The sequence below is a fragment of the Cupressus sempervirens genome, chromosome 8 (assembly GCF_028749045.1).
Source record: "Cupressus sempervirens isolate cs-2001-9-10 chromosome 8, ASM2874904v1, whole genome shotgun sequence".
In the NCBI taxonomy this organism is placed as follows: domain Eukaryota; kingdom Viridiplantae; phylum Streptophyta; class Pinopsida; order Cupressales; family Cupressaceae; genus Cupressus; species Cupressus sempervirens.
The window spans coordinates 112504321-112523778 of NC_143125.1; the positions used below are offsets into that span (position 1 = coordinate 112504321).

The window sequence follows — 19458 nt, forward strand, 5'->3', positions numbered from 1 at the left end:
ACTTTGATGTCACTTGACAGATGTTATCTACACTCAATTGGAGTGCTCTTATGACTGATGTGCGGAATAGTGGAGGATTTTCCATGGCAAATTTCCATGCTCTTCATAAGGCTATGGGGATATTGAAGCAAGACTTATACTATCCGTGTTGCGATAGTGCACTCTCATCTTCAGAGGATAGAGTTATTGACTGCAGGCACCTAACTCAGCAGTTTGGGAGGATTGGTTGGTGGGACCAACAAACGATCCAGCATTATGTCAAGCAATTTCCGACATGGGCTATCACATCTATATCACAGAGACTTCATCTGGGATCATGGTTATAGGATGATGTGGGTATTAGAAAACATGATGCTTTGGATGATTATTACTTTCGTGGTGGTATCACAGTGGTTGTGGAGAGATATGGCATGATAGAGGTTTCCAGTTATCCCTGTTTATACCTAATGGATGGGTGTTGGTTCAGATGGTGTTGGAATCCGAGTGTTGTTTTGTTTGACGCCTTGTCTCACAGGGATTCCAGTATGTTACTACCTTGGTTGTGGGAACACTCTCATCCAGTGTGGGATCCTGGTATTATCCTATGCAATGCATTTGATTGGGCGATCCTTGATGTGTTGTTTCATTTCACACACCCAAGAGTGTATATCAGAGTGGTGCAACAAGAGTTTGTTCATTGCTTGTGGACAAGCAATCTTCGAGAAGGGAGGATTGTCATGTCCCCTTTCTAGAGTGGACATCAGAGACGATAGAATTAGCCTATCAAGGAGTTTCGTAGGCTGGCAGTGGTGTTTAGAGACTCAGTCAGGGTATACAGTGTTCGGATCTGGAGTTTCAGACAGTAGGAGGGCAGTTGAGAGCAGTTCCTTAATTATAAGAGGAGTTTCCTACATTTTAGGAGGTGGAGTTGGGTTATAGTCTTGAGTCTCTACGAAATCATTCTATAGTTTCAGTTTCGGGAGATTCAGAGACATTCCTATTTTTTAGGAGTATCCCTAATTTTGAGGGATGAGACTGTCAGTTATTTCAGATTATCTGGCATCAGTCACAAGAGGTGACGAGTTCAGTTTCACCTTGTAGAGGTGTTTTGGCTACAGTTCGCTATTTGGGAGATAATTTTAATATATTTAAATATTCTCCTAAGTTAGCATTTTAATAATATAAATAAGGCTAAGTTATAGCCATTTTGGAGTAATAAGGGGTTTTTTGGCCTCGTCTACGTGAATATCCCTATTAAATTTTTGTGGATCTCTAATAGATAAAAACAATTACAAAATTAATAACTGCAGAGAATATCCTTACTTGAATAGTGCTGAAAGTATTTCCTCCTTTTTGACTTTACCAGCGATCAAAGTTTGCCTTCCTTTGATTGTATACTGAAATGAATGGAGATGATATATATTTGATGTTATTATATCTGCAAAATGAAATGTTAAACAAATGTCTTTTCTCTAATCGTAAGTACTAGAATACCGTGAATTGATTGCTTTTCACTGTGATCAAAGGGCATATATATAAGAGGGCAAAGCACATGACTTCGAAGAGTCATGTCTCTACACGGCCCAAAGGCCACGTAGAGGCATGCCTCTTTGGAGGCATGTTTCATAACAAAAACAACTTACATGATTAGTTATAAGCCTGACAAACACAAGTCATGTAATGAGGCACGATAATATATATATATGCCGATAACAGTAAGGAGCCCGATCACAATATATAAAAGGATGTTGATAACAAATGAAACCTGATCACAATATATTAAAAGACTACCGATAATCAACTTCATAATACTACACATACATAACCATGCATATATATATATATATGCTTACATACATGTAGTTGATATAATCAGCAGTAATTTAATCCATTCATAAGCTTAGATCAGTATATCAAATAATCCATGTTTTGCTTCTTCTGACGCTAAAACATTAACACTCCCTCTTTAGCAAGGGAGAAGTAAAACATCAATAGATTAGAATCAAAATCATCATGTAATCAACACAATAGGTATTAAAATCTCTGAACAATATAAAGTATATCCTATGATCTCTACTTGCACTTAAGCAATGTCTAGAGATGTCCATAGTGATTCAATTTTCATGATCTCTACTTGCACTTAAGCAATGTCTAGAGATGTTCATGATCTCTACTTGCACTTAAGCAATGTCTAAAGATGTCCATGATACACATATAATCTCTACTTGCACTTAAGCAATATCTAGAGATGCCCATAATACTCTCATGATCTCTACTTGCACTTAAGCAATGTCTAGAGATGCTCATAATACACACAGGTTTATTATTTACAAGATCGTCACCTTGTAAATAATTTCCCTCTAATGAATATGTCCATGAAAGATCGTCACCTTTCATTACATATCAAATGCTATTAAGTAACCAATAGAAGCATAAACTCAAATGAGATAAACATCTTATTTCAAATTTTATTATTATAATTAATGATACCAAGTTTTTTTCTGAAGTATTTCAACTTCACTTTAGCAAGAGGCTTGGTGAGCATATCAGCTGTTTGCTCATTTGTACATATATATTCTAGTTGAATAACTTTTCGATTCACCATGTCTCTGATGTAATGAAATGGAATTTCAATATGTTTGGAGCGATTGTGAAATACTGGATTAGATAAAAGTTTAATGCAACTTTGATTATCACAATAAATCACAATGGGCTTCAAATGTCTTTTGAAGAGATCTAATAACAACTTTCATAGCCATATTGCTTCTCTAGCACCCAAGGAAGATGCAATGTATTCAACTTCGGTGTAACTCAATGCTACTGAAGTTTGTTTCCGACTAGACCAAAAAATCATACCAGATCCAAGACTAAAACAATATCCTGAAGTACTCTTCCGCTCAACAGAGCTTCCAGCCCAATCGGAATCTGAATATCCAAGAAGTTCAATGTTGACTTTGTCATATTTGATTCCCATTCCAATAGTGCCCTTTAGATATCTCAATATGTATTTAGCTGCATGTAGATGTATCTTCTTAGGTGCATACATAAACTAACTCAAGGCATGAGTAGCATAGCATATGTCAGGACAAGTATTTACCAAATACATTAGGGATCCAATAATCTGTCTGTAGTAAGTAGGATCTATAGGTTCAAATTTGTTCATATAATCTTTAAATTTATGGATTTATTTCCATAGGAGTAGCAGCTGGTTTACATTCCATCATCCCAAATTTGGTTAAAATATCAATTGTATATTTTCTCTAATTTAGTATAATATAGTTGTCTTGTTGCCAGACTTCTAATCCCAAAAAGTAGTGAAGTAACCCTAAGTCTTTCATTTCAAATTCTGCAGTGAGTTCTTACTTACATTTCTATATGAGATGTTCCTCCCTTGTTATTAGCAAATCATCAACATATAATACAAGGATAATCATATCATCACCGTCAGTTTTGAAATACAGATTTGGGTCAACTTCATTTTTGGAATATCCTAACTTCAATAAGTGGTTATCTATTCTTTCATACTAAGCTCTGGGAGCCTGTTTGAGTCTATAAAGTGCTCTCTTTAATTTACAAACATGAGTTTTGTTGTCATAAGTATTGAACCCTTCTGGTTGTTCAATATAGACTTCTTCAATCTTGCCATTGAGAAATGTTGTTTTGACATCCATCTGATGTACCTTCCATCCTTTGGATGCTGCAATTGCTAGGATTGTTCTAACTAAAGTGTACCTGGCAACAAGGGCAAATGTTTCTTCATAGTCAATTCCTTCTTTCTGAAAAAACCCTCGAGCTACAAATCTTGCTCTGTATTTTTCAATACTACCATCTGATGCATGTTTAATCTTGAATAACCATTTGGAAGAGACAACTGATTTGTTCTTAAGTCTTGGTACAACATCCCATACATCATTCTTTAATATAGAGTTATATTCCCCAATCATTGCTTCCTTCCATGATTGATGTGAGAGTGCTTCTTCAACATTAGCAGATTCAAATTTTATGAGTTCAAATAGCAATGCAACATAACATGATTGGTTTATGGTCCTTTTGCTTTCCTGAATTACTTCATTTGGTTCAACTTGATTTTCTTCTAACATTTTCCTAGCCCAAAGAGGTCTCTTTTTATTATTTCTGATGTCTTCAAGCTCTCTATGATTAGACGTGGAAGAGAGATCAGAATCATCCTCCCTCTCAATTTCTGTAGGTTGATCTTCTTCAAAAATGGATTCATCACTATTACTAAAAATTTTAAAGGCTATGTCTTCTTCAAATATTACATCTCTGCTAATTTCAATTGTTCTTTGCCTAGGAATGTAGATCCTGTATCCTTTTGTAGTTTCACTGTATCCAATGAATATTCCCTTCTTCCCGGAAGGCTCTTATTTCGTTCTTTTCTCTTTTGGTATGTGAATATAAGCTAGACATCTAAATATTCTCAGGTGACTTAGATCTGGTTTAACGCCTGTGAATACTTCCTCTTGGGTGGTATTCTCTAATATGGAGTGAGGGCATCGATTTTGAATGTAGACTGTTGTATTAGATGCTTCAGCCCAAAATGAATAATGAAGATTTTGATCACGTAACATAGCTCTCGCTGATTCAACTATAGACTTATTTTTTCTTTCAGCTATTTTATTCTGTTGAAGATTATAAGGTATAGAAAACTCCCTCTTAATCCCAACAAAAATACAAAAGTTTTTAAAGATATCAGATATGTATTCACCCCCATTGTCTGACCTTAGGGTTTTGATCTTTTGATCTGATTGGTTTTCAACTAAAGCTTTGAATTCTTTGAATTTGGATAAGACCTCAGATGACTCCTTTTGCTTTAGAAAATAGATCCAGGTTCTCCTAAAGTAATCATCAATAAAGATTATATAGAAAAGATACCCATTAAGAGAGGGGACTGACATAGGGCCACAGAGATCTGTGTGAATAAGTTCAAGAATGGATTTGGATTTATGATCACTTTTAGGGAAGGAATGTTTAGCATTTTTACTTAATGCACACCCTTTACAAATACATAAATGATCAACTTTTAGATTAGGTGGACCTTTTACAATTTTCCCTATAGATGATAACGCTCGATAATTAAGATGACCTAGTCTCCTATGCCAGATTTCAGAGGAATTTGACTGATCATTACTAAGGGTTAAGTTAAGATTAAGATTTTGATTATTACAAAGCTTATAAAGACTCCCATCTCTGATTCCAATGGAGATGGCTTTCTTAATAGTTGAGTTCTTGGGCCAAGATAGAACTCTATCTTCTTGAAATGCAATCCTGTACCCTTGATCAGCAAGTCTGGAGATGGAGACAAGGTTTTTTTTTATCCCTAGTACATATAGAACATTCTCGAGTTGAAGTGTAATTCCAAAGTTCAGTTGTATAGAACAAGAACCAATTCTTTTAATAGGATGAGAGGAGTTATCTCCAATGGTTACTTCTCTTAATTCATGATTAGTGAAAGTTTCAAACTTATCCTTAAATCTAGTGATGTGACGAGAAGCTCCACTATCTATGATCCAAGTATTGTGGTTAGTGTTTAATTCACTTGAGAGAGCTAAGTAGAATGCATAATTTTCTTTTTCCACTTTCTCAACATTTTCTTCTTTACTTTCCGCTAAAGCTACTTGAACTTTTTGCTTCTCTAGACATACATAATAAGAGTGACCAATCTTGTCACATTTAAAACATCTAACTTTGGACCAATCACGTTGTTTGTGAGATTTGTGATTTTTGTTGAATTCCTTCTTGTTATATTTAAACTTTCTTTTCTTATTTGATTTAGTATACAGTGCTTGGATGTCTCCCTCTTGATTTGAACTTAGTCATCTTGAAGCTAGTCTAGATTCTTCTTCAGTATATTCATTATTTAATTGATCAAATTTCGAAAGTTCGGGTCATCAACTTAAACCTCGAATGAAGGTTTCTCATGAAAGAGGAAGACCTCTAAGAACAATCATGCTTCGTTCCTTGTCATCAACTTGATTTTTCATAGTTTCCAGTTGCTCTTTTAACTCAGTAATCCTTAAGAAATATGAGGTTATAGATTCTCCATTTTTCATCTTTATATATAGTAGATCTTGTTTTAAAGTTAATAATTTACTTGTATTGTTGATTTCAAATGTATTTTGAATGGAGGAGAACATTTCGAATGCAGTCTGAAGATTAGCTATGGATGGAAGAATATGAACTTTTACTGAATCTATAATGATCTTCATTGCTTTATTATTATGCCTTTTCCAAGTTACCTTTTCTGATTCATTTTCAGGCATAAGTAAATTTGATTCAATATATTTCTCTAATTCCATTTCTCTTAATACTATTAATAATCTGATTTTCCAAGATGAGAAATTTGATGCTCCATCTAGCCTATCTTCTATCCTTACATGATTCACCATTTTAATAATATGATTTTAAAACCTCTTTCTTTTAACTTTTGAAATTTTAGATTGAATAGATCCTTTGTAATAGTTTCCCTATCAGTATAGCTTTGGTATGATGTTAAATTTTTGTGGATCTCTAATAGATAAAAACAATTACAAAATTAATAACTACAAAGAATATCCTTACTTGAATAGTGCTGAAAGTATTTCCTCCTTTATGACTTTACCAGGGATCACAGTTTGCCTTCCTTTGACTGTATACTGAAATGAATGGAGATGATATATATTTGATGTTATTATATCTGCAAAATGAAATGTTAAACAAATGTATTTTCTTTGATCACAGGTACTGGAATGTCGTGAATTTATTGCTTTTCACTACGATCAAAGGGCATAAATATAAGAGGGCAAAGCACATGACTTCGAAGAGTCATGTGGCCACGTAGAGGCATGCCTCTTCGGAGGCATGTTTCATAACAAAAACAACTTACGTGATTAGTTATAAGCCCGACAAACACAAGTCATGTAATGAGGCACGATAATATATATCTACCGATAACAGTAAGGAGCCCGATCACAATATATAAAAAGTTGCTGATAACAAATGAAACCTGATCACAATATATTAAATGACTGCCGATAATCAACTTCATAAATACTACACGTACATAAGCATATATATGTATATGTATATTTATATATAAGTATATATGCTTACATACATGTAGTTGATATAATCAGCAGTAATTTAATTCATTCATAAGCTTAGATCAATATATCAAATAATCCATGTTTTGCTTCTTTTGACGCTAAAACATTAACAATCCCTTGGTGTAATAGCTCGTTGGAAAGGTCTTGAACTTTTCTAAATATTTCTCTTTTGACTCGGAGCATTTCAGTGAACGGATTTCATTCTATTGGGAAAAAGGTTATTTTTTGGATACTTGACCACTTTAAAAATGAGAAATATATTATTTTATAATCCAACGCCACATGGGGACACTTTTAGGGTTTGAGCTAAGTTTGGTGGGTTATAAGGAGATAAAGATAAAGTTCGAAGGCATTATTGACATATTACATCTTGGATTTGTGTTTTGGGCTCTAATTGAGCTTTCAGCATTTGGCATGCCAAACCCACTTGCTTTGTCTGTTTTGGACGTAGCCAACAAAACAGTGGTCTGGATTCTTGCAGTCAAAAGCATCTTGGAGATTGTGCATTGTTTCTTCTGGGGAATGCAGTACTGAGTCAGAGTTTTAGCTGGGGTTTGGGTATTTTACCCACGTGTGGGCACTTTGCAGCTGTACGGCCACGCCTGGCAGCCATCTACTTTTCCACGTACAGCATTTGAGAGCTGGATTCTGACCATAGCTTCCTTCTGGGCTCATGTTTCACCTTCAAGTTGGCTTTATTCTTGGTTGTAATCATCTAGATATTATTGTAAATCTTCATCTAGTTACATATTAGGTGTATATTCAAAATAATCTGCTTGAAGCAACTTTGCTTTAAATGTATTTGGAATACATTTTCAGAACTAGTTCATGTTATTATACTTCTGTTATTACTTATTGGAAAATCATCAAAAATATAAAACAATCAAACCCTTCTGCAACTTTTGTCCAGCTCTGCAAGAAAATTTTAATAAACCGGGAAAGCAAATTTAAAAATATAAAATTATAGCAGATCAACGGAAGAGATCCATCAGGGATCTTTCAAATAATTAGAATCATTTCACTTAAATAATATCCACTCTCAATCCCAAGGGATACAATATTGGCAAGGCCTGTATAAATCCAACCAATAGGTTATTCCGAGATGGGTAAGGATCAACGTCCCCAAATTTTCCTTAAGGGCATGTCCAAGATGGGCTTAAGGGCCTAGATCCCCAAAAACCTTGAGGGAGACAGTTGAGTTTGGTCTCAAAGCGACCTATTGTATCTTAGCATTCCCTCTAAGCCAAAGTATAATCAGAATAGCATGAATTTCTCAATTCACATATAGTTTGTTACTAGCTTACCTATAAGGGTAGCCTCGGCATACAGAACAAAGGTGTATTAAGGGAGAGGCTAGTGTAAGTCCAGCTAACTGGTTATTCCAAGAAAGGATAAGATCAGTGCCCCATAGCGCCTTGTGGACACATCCAAAAAAAGCTTAAGGGAATGGATCTATAAAGCCTTGAAGGAAACCATTGAGTTTGGTGCCTATACAATTTGTTTACATCCTAAGTGTTCTTCTCAACTAAGAATAATAATAAAGAGCAAAACAAAACAAGCATCCCGCTAAGTAGGCCACCTCATGTGGATGAGTAAACACCACCATCGAGGCCAAGGGGACCAAAGTTCCGCTCTTGGACTTAGTATGGGATTGGCTTGGAGTAATTTATCATGACTCGTATTTTCTTTGAAACTTATATCATGTGTACTAATGATCACTATGGTTGTAGGATTCTATTGAAGAAGTAAATTCCGTAAATTGTTTTCTTAACCCTAGTTTATTACAAATTGTAAGGCATTAATCAAGAATGCATGTATTATATGTCTGCATCGTGTCCACTTCATGTCTTCACGCATTCATGTGTCTACTTTGTGTCTACTTCGTGTCTTCATGCATTGGTGTTTGCTTCATGTATGTTGGGTGTTTTCGTGCATGGAGATGTATCCTCCATAAATAACTTGTGTCTTGTTGCATCCATTTATATGCTTTGAATATGGGCAAAAAAGTTATGTATAAATGATCTTTGCTTGAGGACAAGCCAAATTTGAGCAGGGAAGATTGTTATGTCCCCCGCTTAGAACTTAATTATAACTTTCTCCTCTTGAAGAAAGATTTAGTAAACAAATACAAATAATAATAATATATGATAATAATAAATTATATTATTTTAATATAAGGCAATAACGATAAATCTATTATATATAATTGTATATTTAATACAATTATAATATAAATATTATCTACGATCGTGTATTTAATATTATCATAATATAATATATAAATAAATAGATTGCTCCAATAAAATAGATATATAATATATATAATTAGAACAATATAATTATTAACAAGATAATATCATTTAAGAAAAGACATGACTTTAGAAAAGAAAGTTATGTATATAGAACATTAACATTTGGAAATGATCATTCAAAAATATGGGGAAATGTGGAAGAAAACATATGCAAAAAATCTGCATTTGGAGAATAAAAATAAATTAATGAAGGTCCTAATAAGGGACATTACACAATTTGCGATTATTACTAGAGGGCTGTAGTGCAATATGGAATGTTTATACATGCTTGCAATCAGTCCCAGATTTTGATATTTTGCAATTAATTACCTTTCCAAAGCATTGTTCATCATTGTAATTGAATTACACATAGAGAATCTGTTCATAGATACAAGGTCACACAATAATTCTTTGATGAAATGCCTTTGTTGTAGTTATTCATTTCAGTAATGATAAATCATTAAGTTGCATGCCAACTATTTACTAAAATGTCCATTCGCTGTAGGTACACATTTTAAATGTAGAAATCATATGTTTGCATTCAAACACACAAAGGATTGCATTTGCAATTTAGTTTTTGCCTAGATATCTTAGTAATCATTTGCAAACATTTCAATTTCATTTGAAACCATTCCAAGTAAGCAAAAACAATCTGAAAATAAAAGACAGTGGCATAGAGCCTGCATGCTAAGTGTTTGACAAAACATCAAACATCTGAAGAAAGTGATGCAAATTGGCGTTTGTCAAAGTTAGAACTCCCAGGGGTTCTTACAAGGAATGAGTTTTTTTATTTCACAAGCACAGCCTAAAAGTACTGATGAAGCTTGTAGAGATGAGTCATTAATTAAAGCAATGAAGGACAAATTAGAACAAATTGAAAAGAGCAATACATGGGAATTGGTTCCTAGGCCAAAAAACAAAAATGTAATAGGAACTAAGTGGGTATTCAAGAAGAAAATGAATGAACAAGGTGAAAAGGTAAGAAACAATTTAGTCTGTAAAGAGTATTCACAACAGGAACGAAAGGATTTTGAGGAGACCTTTGCTCCAGTGGCCAGAATTTAAGCAATAAAATGTAATGACCCTTGCTGGCTTACTCTCCATCTACGCTGAAGAATAATATTTTTGTTTTGAAAGCTTTATAATTTTTTGTGCTCTTACAAATATATGCTTTCTTAGGCTTTTTCAGAATATGAAATGAAAGACATTGCATGGAATTGAAGAACAAATTCTCTCTTTATTATGCAAACATAAGCAAGGTATGTATATATATACAATATACACATTTATTTGAATACAAGAATCCTGATATTTGCAAATGGCAATGCTGCTGTCTCTATATGATGTATGACAGCCTTGAGCGAATCTCTAATACTGCACAAGCCTTCTACCAACCCTATTAGCCCTGGTATGAGTGTATGTTGAATTGGACAAACAATGGCTGCCACTAAGAACTTGAACGCAGACTTTCCAACACAGATGTTAGCTGCTATATGCATGCAACTAACCAAACACGTCCCTTACTGCACAATGAGTACACAGTAACCTGCAAATGTAGTGCCCAGCAGTAATGGAGTTGAAGATTTGCTAAGGTAGACTCCAGCATACAAATCGATCCACCTGATAGCATCAAAACCCAACCACTTGTAGCAGAAAAACATTCAATTCCAGTCCTCTCATACAAATGTCACTTGCTCATGAATTTCCAGCAGTAAAGAAACACAATTCATTGGCAAAACACCAACTCAAAGTGCTGAAAGAAGTCTGAAAGAAATTTAAAATTTCTTCAGCTCAAAACCTCAAAACTAACTTCTCCACAAAATGCAAACAAAAGATATCCAAGAATGATTTCATTTGCAATAAGTCATTGCTTTTATAATAATAAAACAAATATTTCTTGTCACTCCAACAGTTAGCTTCATGAAAACCCCTTTCACTTAAATTCCCTTTGCTTCATACTTAGGCACATATTTGAATAATATATTTTATTAACTCCTTTTGACTCCAAAAACGACATTTTCATCAATATCATGATATTCTGATACACAAGGTCATTGTTTCCTGTGCCCAAGATTTAAAACTTTTCAAACCGGTTCCAACGAGCTATGACACTAGGTGACTAACATACAATACCAGCAAAAATAGCAACCTCAACATATTTAATTAAATAACAATCATAATTCACCTATCTTTCAAAATGACAAAAGAAGCATCAAAATTGAAATCTAACAACACATGAGTGATCCTAACGAAGAAAGACAATGAATGAACCTAACAGGATGACTTACCAAAAATAGACACTCCCTCCAAGATTCTTGGACACCAAACCAAAAGCCAAAAAAACTAAGAGCATCATTCAACTCCTCTAACTCATCTGAGCTCATTGGAACCATCTGTTGACTTAGTCCCACCAAACTGAGCCATAACCCTCAACAGGGTCCTCATGTTGAGGGTTCATCTAATCACTAGTATTATCCTATCATCTATGAGATGGATGTGAAGCTTGCATTCTTCAAAGGGGAACTTGAAGAAGTGTATATTGAGCAACCTTATAGATTTCCTTTGACAAATCAGGAAGACATGGTATGCAAATTGAAGAAAGCATCGTATGGCTTGAAGCAAACTTCAAGAACTTGGTATGCGAGATTGGAGAGGTATCTTTTACATCTAGATTTCAGAACAGGTGGTGCAAATAGCAATTTGTAGTTGAGAACTAACCTTGAAGGTATCTTGATTATTGAAGTCTTTTTTATATCATTTTTTGTGGTAATGATGAAACAAGTAAGAAGTTTTCTGAAGAGATGAAGAGTGACTTTGAAATGTCTATGATAGGAGAGATGAAGTCCTTTCCTGGTTTGCAAATGACTCAAAATAAGGATGGGATCTTTATCTCACAAACTAAATGTCTTAAGGACTTGTTTGGTAGAGAAAATCGTAAATCAGTACGTACTCCTATGGTGACAGGTTGCAAGTTCACTTCTACTGATGATTACCCTGAGACATTTCAGACTAGATACAGATCTATGATAGGAGGATTGCAATATCAACTCACACAAGGCTTAACATATCTAATGCAGTTGGAATTGTTGTAAGATTTCAAGCAGAACCTAAGGAAATACACTTAGCGTCTGTAAAAAGAATTCTCAGACATTTGAAGGGTATTTTGAATTATAGATTGTGGTATGACAGATCTAAAGATTTTACATTGTATGTTTAGACTGATACAGATTGGGCAAGTAATCTTGATGACAGGAAAAACACTAGTGAAGGACCCTTCTTCCCTAGTGGAAGATTGGGTTCTTGGTTGAACAAGAAGCAAGACTATAATTCTCAGTCTACTGCAGAGGCAGAGTCTGTTGCTGCAAATAATTGTACACATTTGGTATGGACAAAGCAAAGGCTGAAGGACATGGTATAACCGTTGATGAACCTATTGTTATACATTGTGATAATACAAGCACTATCAATATGTCGAGGTATCTAGTATTAGATTCTAAGACTAAGCATATATCAATCAAGTATCATTTTCTAAGAGAGAAAGTGGCAGAGAAAGAAGTAAGATCGGAATTTGTAAGCTCTAAGGAACAAATTGCAGATATCTTTGCTAAGTCCTTGCCTAAAGACACCTTCGAGGTTATCAGAGCATATTCGTGTAGTTGGATGTGATGCTTTTTGTTCCTTAGGGGGAGTAGTCTCATTGTGCAGAGCTAAGCTTGAGAGCTCTTTTGGATCAGTTTTTGTTTTCAATCTTTGGTGGCACTTGATTTGCCTTTTTGGAAGCAGCTTTGTTGATTAGATCAAAGTTATTGTAGAGATCTATATCACAAGGGAAGAGATTGTTTCAGAGTGTTTGACATTATTTTGGCACTCTTTACCATTGATTGCAAAGGGGGAGAGATCATGTGTAAAACCTCCATCTAAGGGAAGTATTTCCTAATGGAAGAGAAGTATGTCTAAGGGGGAGCTATGATGAGGATATTAAGAAAGTTGTATTTGGATGCTACTTCTAGATTGATGATTTTTCACATATGTTGCCATCAATGCCAAAGGAGGAGATTGTTGAATATCGTTAAGATTGTTGATAATAAGGAGTTGGAATTGTTGTTGACATTTGGTTTTGTCATTGATGTTAACATATGTTCAAGAGTTTCAAAGAGGAGTTTACAGACTCAAATTTTGTGTGCTTCAGGCTATTGATCGAAACAGTACAGATTGTGTTTGGGATTCCTGAGTGTGCGAACTTCGATATATGTTTCAGGATGAGTGTAGACCTTATGTCTATGGTCGAAGCTCTTTATGTGATGGTGTGATTGACTTGCATGTCATTTGGTAAAGATTGGTTGTAGGCCAGTGATGGTGAATTATGCCAGAGGTAGTTGCAGAATTTTGACTATGCATAGAGCATTATAGAAGACTTGGATGTGTGTATGCTTCAGGATTTGTGGGTCTTTAGTTCATGTTGTGATATTTGATAGCATGTAGTGCGTAGAATATTGATTCTGGGAGTCGACAGGATGATGTAGGGTGTTGATTGACTTGCGAGTGTTAATTGTGGATCAAGACGCATTATTTGATTATTATAATTATTGCATAATTGTAAAAGGTGTCATTGTAATATCCCCCAACTGGAAATAGCATAATCAAACATCAATTTTCTCCACAAAACAATGGTTTGAGATTTCATCATACACTTGGCGCACAACTTTGTTACCACTGTCTATGATATATTTGTTTCTTTTTTAATTTTGAAATATGTGTATATATATGCAGACTTGAAAGAAGCAAAGCCAGACTGATAATGATAAACAAATATAACAATTTTATTTATTTAATTTGTTTTTGCTGCTACACAATATTGGGGAAGGTAATGCACCTTTATTTAATTACAAAGATTGCATCTGTTTAAAATGTTGAGATGGTATCACAAGTAGTGCAAAATTCTGCCCAACTGAATCTCTCCACTCCACGTGCAGCTACAGCAGCCTCTGCCAAAATTAATAGTCCACCATCTAGCAGTTCACAGTTTCCTTCATACGCTGCTTGGTCCCCCACAACCCAGTCGGCAAGCTGGGTATTCAAACGCTGGCTCCCACAGAGCTATTGCCGCCTCCCCTGATGATCACAAGCCCCAGCAATGTGAACGCAGGCCCTGTAGGTGAATCGCAGGCCCTTTACAAGCAGTCACGGGCCTGTATTTCCAAATGCACACCCCAAACCTTAAATTGCAGGCCATATATTATCAATCGCAGCCCTTACACATTCAACGCAGGTCTGAATTATGGGTCACAGGTGTGTAATCAACCCAACTGCTGCTATTAAAGATATTTGCAGCCTTCCCAAAGCCACCACTAGCCAATCAATCTCTCACCAAAGTATTGCTTCAGTCAGTTCATCACCAAACAACCTTCACCAAATGAATTTCTTATGCAGCTCAATCCTCTCAATTACAGTCAATACAGAAGAGAAAGGCCCAAACAATGTGTTATACCTTTGGCAACAAATTGTACAAGTCCAACTAATTCACGCTTCAGAAATTCTCAACCAAAACCCTCAGCAAACAACAAAGCGTATAACATTCAAGTGGATCCAATTTCCCACAACTATCAGCACAACTGTATTCTCCCAAGCAACAGCAGTATAGAAATGAAGATTCAACCAAATCCAAAAAAATTAAATCACTACACCTCAGCTGTGGTTCAATACACTCATCAGCTTCAAACCCTTTTACTTCAGCGAGGGCATAGAAATCAACCTCAGAAAACTCTTCACAAGCAACAAAAGCATATTGACCATAATAACGAGAATCAGGGCGATTGACGCGATTCGGCAATTCTATTCAGGCCAAATGATTTCTTGTGAATCGGTGAATCAAATCAGCAATAAAGGGTTTATGAAACAAGTTACTCACTAAATTTCAAGGGTTTTTTTAACTTTCCGATTCATGGCCGATTCATGATTCGATTCAGCCTTGCCAATTCCAATTCTCGTTACTTTGATATAGACAATCAGATGTCTTTTCCTTCACAATGAGCTCTCATATTTATAATCCCCCAAAGGCACTTGTTTCCCAAACGAAACTCCACTTAAGAAGCTTCATTAACACAACATCACTGTATAACATATAAGAATAATAAAGTGTCATTATAATAATATAAACTTTAATAATTAATTAATAAATATGAGCTCACGCAATAAATAGCCCCATGCATTGCAGGTGCTGACCAACTGCCAGCGCCACAATCTGCACTGCCTAATATGGCAACTACCTAAAATAGACTTACTAAAAATAATAAATTCACTATTGAGACTCTCAATTCTCCCCGTCAGCTCATGAGGATCACTACGATGAACTAACTCAACCAACTATAGAAGCTCTCCAAAAATGGGGACATTATAGTCATGCATCTTTGTACAAAGGAAAGTAATTTCATTGGTTGTAATGCATGGAATGAATGTTATGCATGTAAGCCTTACTGTTGCATATCAGAGCAAAGTTGAATGATTCTCAAATGCTTTGGTAAGAGGTATGATTGGAATCTGTTATCATTGGTAAGTGTACTTTATTGGAATTGTTAAGACACGTGTGTTATCATCAATCAATTCATTATTTGGATTTGTACATCCTTGAAGGTGGGTTTAACCTTCACATCTTAGACAATGAATCTTCTTAAATGTGGATTTAACATTTTCTCTTCGAGCAATGTGCTCTAAAAGTAAGCCTTTTGTATTCATCAAATCCTGAAGGGTTAGAACCTTTTAAGTTTTTAACAAGGGTTCGGTCCTTTAACAGGAATAGATACACTAAATGTATTGTATCAACTCCTAACAAGCTCAGATCTCCTAACAAGAACATTTTCATATTAGTGCATGATCTTGTTAGCATCATCCCCACCAAGGTTTTTCCCTTAACAAGGTTTTCCTCAAGAACAAAAGTCCTTGTGTTATGGTGTTAGCTTTTATCTTGTTATTGTAATGTCCCTGTTATAAAATAAATAATAATTTAATCTTGGTAACGGGCCGATTGAATTATTTTATCTCGGACCCACTTTTATTTTGTTTTTGTAGTTTGTGTCGCTGTTGCCTAACTTTGTACACCCTCGGAAAGCTTTTCCCAACGGCAATCTCCTAATAGTAACATTACATGGACTTAGTTAAATTACCATTTCCACGGTCCACGGTGCAACCCAATCCCTAGTTGGGAATTTCAGAGTAAATCAAATAAAGTCCCAGTAGGAGATAGAGAAGTTAAATCATCAATCTTGTGGTAAGGTCTTCACAAGTACAATGAACATAAGCCTGTCAACATCAAAAGTGTGACTGACCATAGAAAGTCTTCCAGCTCAATTTGTCAAATTCCTTGGCATCCAAAACTTCACCATTTACAGAATTTGGCACATTCAGAGGGTCAATGCTATAAGGATGTTATTGAATTCATAGGAAATAGTAGCAAACAAATGCATCCATGCATGAGAGAAGAATCACCAACAGACAGTTCTTTCATTAACATGCGGCTAGTCTTTGTCCTGCACATTTATAAGAAATTCAATTGTTACCCCATTTTGTTTTTGATGCTTTTAAATATGGGATAGTCAATGCTATGGCCCTGTCACTAGACCATATCTAGTTTTTCAAATTGCTATCCTACCATAAAGATAGAACAATTCCTCTACATTTTGTTTTTCATTAGAGGTGTTGATAGTTGTCGAAAGATTATGGCCCAGTTTTTCTCTACAAAAGGATCTTCTCAAAGCACAAGCTCAGCATTCTTTCATGGCCTTGTCATATGGCGTTGAGCCATGTTTTGTACATCTACTTCCTACTTACGTATATTGTGCACTGATTAAGTTCTCAGTATTGATACGGTTGAAGTCATATGTAAACATTTGAATTCATCTTTCATCTCTTGCTCTCTACATTGTGATGATGGATCATATAGGGCGATGCAAACTGTTGAGGGAAAAAAGTTTACACAGACAAATTCAGAAACATTCAAAATCCAAAACTTGGATCCTTGTTTTGCAAGCAAATAGAACAACTTTACTCTTTATAAAACAATGGGACAGAAAAGAAGCTATACAAGTGAGTGCAAAACTTGAGACACTAAACAGAGTTAACTCACCCATATGTATACGTTTCATCAGGTTTCTTCCTGGAAACCACCATTGCAAATAAAGAAAATGAAAGGACACCACAGCCAAAAGTTAAATGAAAAGCATCTGACACCAACCCTGCAAAACATTATAAGAAAATTAAAAGCTCCACTCATATAAACAATGCAAATAAGCAATTTTGGAACTCAAATATATTGTTTAAGTTCCAACAAAGAGATCTGATGGCTGATTTCTAAGAGCATCCCATATAAAGCAATATAAAGTTTGTTCTAAAATTGCTCATTAGCAATCAAATTCATACAGCCTAAGGATATAATGGAAGAGCAAACCTAACATGGAATTTCTCAGGCTTAGCCTCATTTTACACTAGTTATTACAGCTTAATGTATGCCGAAAAATATAATATATTGTGTAATATATATTGTGACGTGCAAATTCAAGATCATTATAAAACCATTTATTCCAGAGACAATTACATTGCAAACATCAAGATCATAAATCATTTACCTATAGATTCAGGAAATCTATTTGCCTCCAAGGTCCTTTTTGGGGGATTTGCCAAATTTGCAAATAAAACATATAGAATCTTACAAAACAGATAAAGTTTTGAAATTTAATTCTATTTTAAGAATTCAATTTTCAGAAAAATCCACCAGAGTTTATCAACTTTAAAAAATGTGAGCTTGCTAATTACAAGTTTAAGTTTAAGTTTTAGTAATGTTGTGAGACTTCATGAAAGAAGAGCTCAATGATCGAGGAAAGGCACGGAGATGGAGGATTTTTCCAGGCAACTGACAGAAGAGAACATAAGTTTGGATTACAAAGGAACACACAAAATGGCTAGAATGCTTGGCAAGGATAGGACTCCTGGAGTCCCAAATGAAGAAACAACAGAAAGTTGCCACACGAGCTAATGCTATCCCGCTTGGCGAAAGGAAACCCTCCTCAGATCAGGCAAAACCAAACCCAAACACCTTAAAACTGTTTGTGCATAGGTAGCAATCAATCCCAAACAAAGGATGGAGGCCATGAAATTTTGGAGGGTCCAGACAGCGGTATGGGGGTGTTTGGGAGAAGAAATGTTTCCAACAGAGAGAGATGTGCAGTGACAATCTTCCAAACAGAAAAAAAAAACATGGCAATCGGTGGAGCAATTGAAGGAAAGTGTTGTTTTTTGTCAAATGGAGTGAAGAGTGTAGATCAGAAAAGGATATTATGGAATGGGGGCTGAATACTTTTGCAGGTAAGGTAAGTATTGAAACCTAACAAATCATTTCTTCCTAATAAGATGAATGGATGGAAATTTTTATGTATGAATGGATGGGGCTAGTTTTCTATGTATTAATTGGAACAACAATTTTATTCCCCTAACGTATCCCATCAAAAAACCACCAATGTGGGTGAGACTGGAAAATTTACCCTCTGAATATTGGGGGATTAATGCATTGGTTAAGATTGGAAAGGCCATTAGGAACTTTTTTGGGGGTTGATGAATATTTTTTTACAGGAAAAAATGGGATTGTTGATTTTTTATTGAAGTGGATATAAAAGAAGGATTGCTGGAGGAGTTGGAGGAAAATGAAAACAGAGAATTAAAAAAATTATGAGGGCAAAAGTGGAACAAAATCCAAAGAACCAAAGAAGAAGAGGACTCCTCAAAAAAAGAGATTGAAAGAAAGAATAAAAAAACCCTAACCAATTAGATGGTAAAAGAAAATGAATTGAAGGATACAGAGGTCATGGTATTGGAGGAGTTCAAGGGAAGCAATAAGAAACGAAAAGTGCCAATGGAGTTTGACAAAGTATGTGAGAACGAAAACTTTAACAAAACCACTTAAAAAATGGAAAACCAAAGCACTCAAACAGATCACCAAGATTCTAAATTGGATTCTCCAAAGGATATCAAAGAGGAGTCTCCAAGGACTCCGAGAAGAGACAAACCAACATCAGAAAGGAGAGTCATGGAGAAAGAAA

General features: G+C 35.1%; 1 protein-coding gene across 1 annotated transcript in view; it reads right to left on the bottom strand.

The window, feature by feature from the left end:
- LOC149541836 (Cation efflux family protein) overlaps nucleotides 1-19458 on the bottom strand; it is a 142486-nt gene that overhangs the window by 95175 nt on the left and 27853 nt on the right. Inside the window, exon 2 of the mRNA XM_089796909.1 lies at nucleotides 17493-17601. Coding sequence (XP_089653035.1) covers nucleotides 17493-17601 — 109 coding nt within the window. The remainder of the gene's footprint in view (nucleotides 1-17492; nucleotides 17602-19458) is intronic.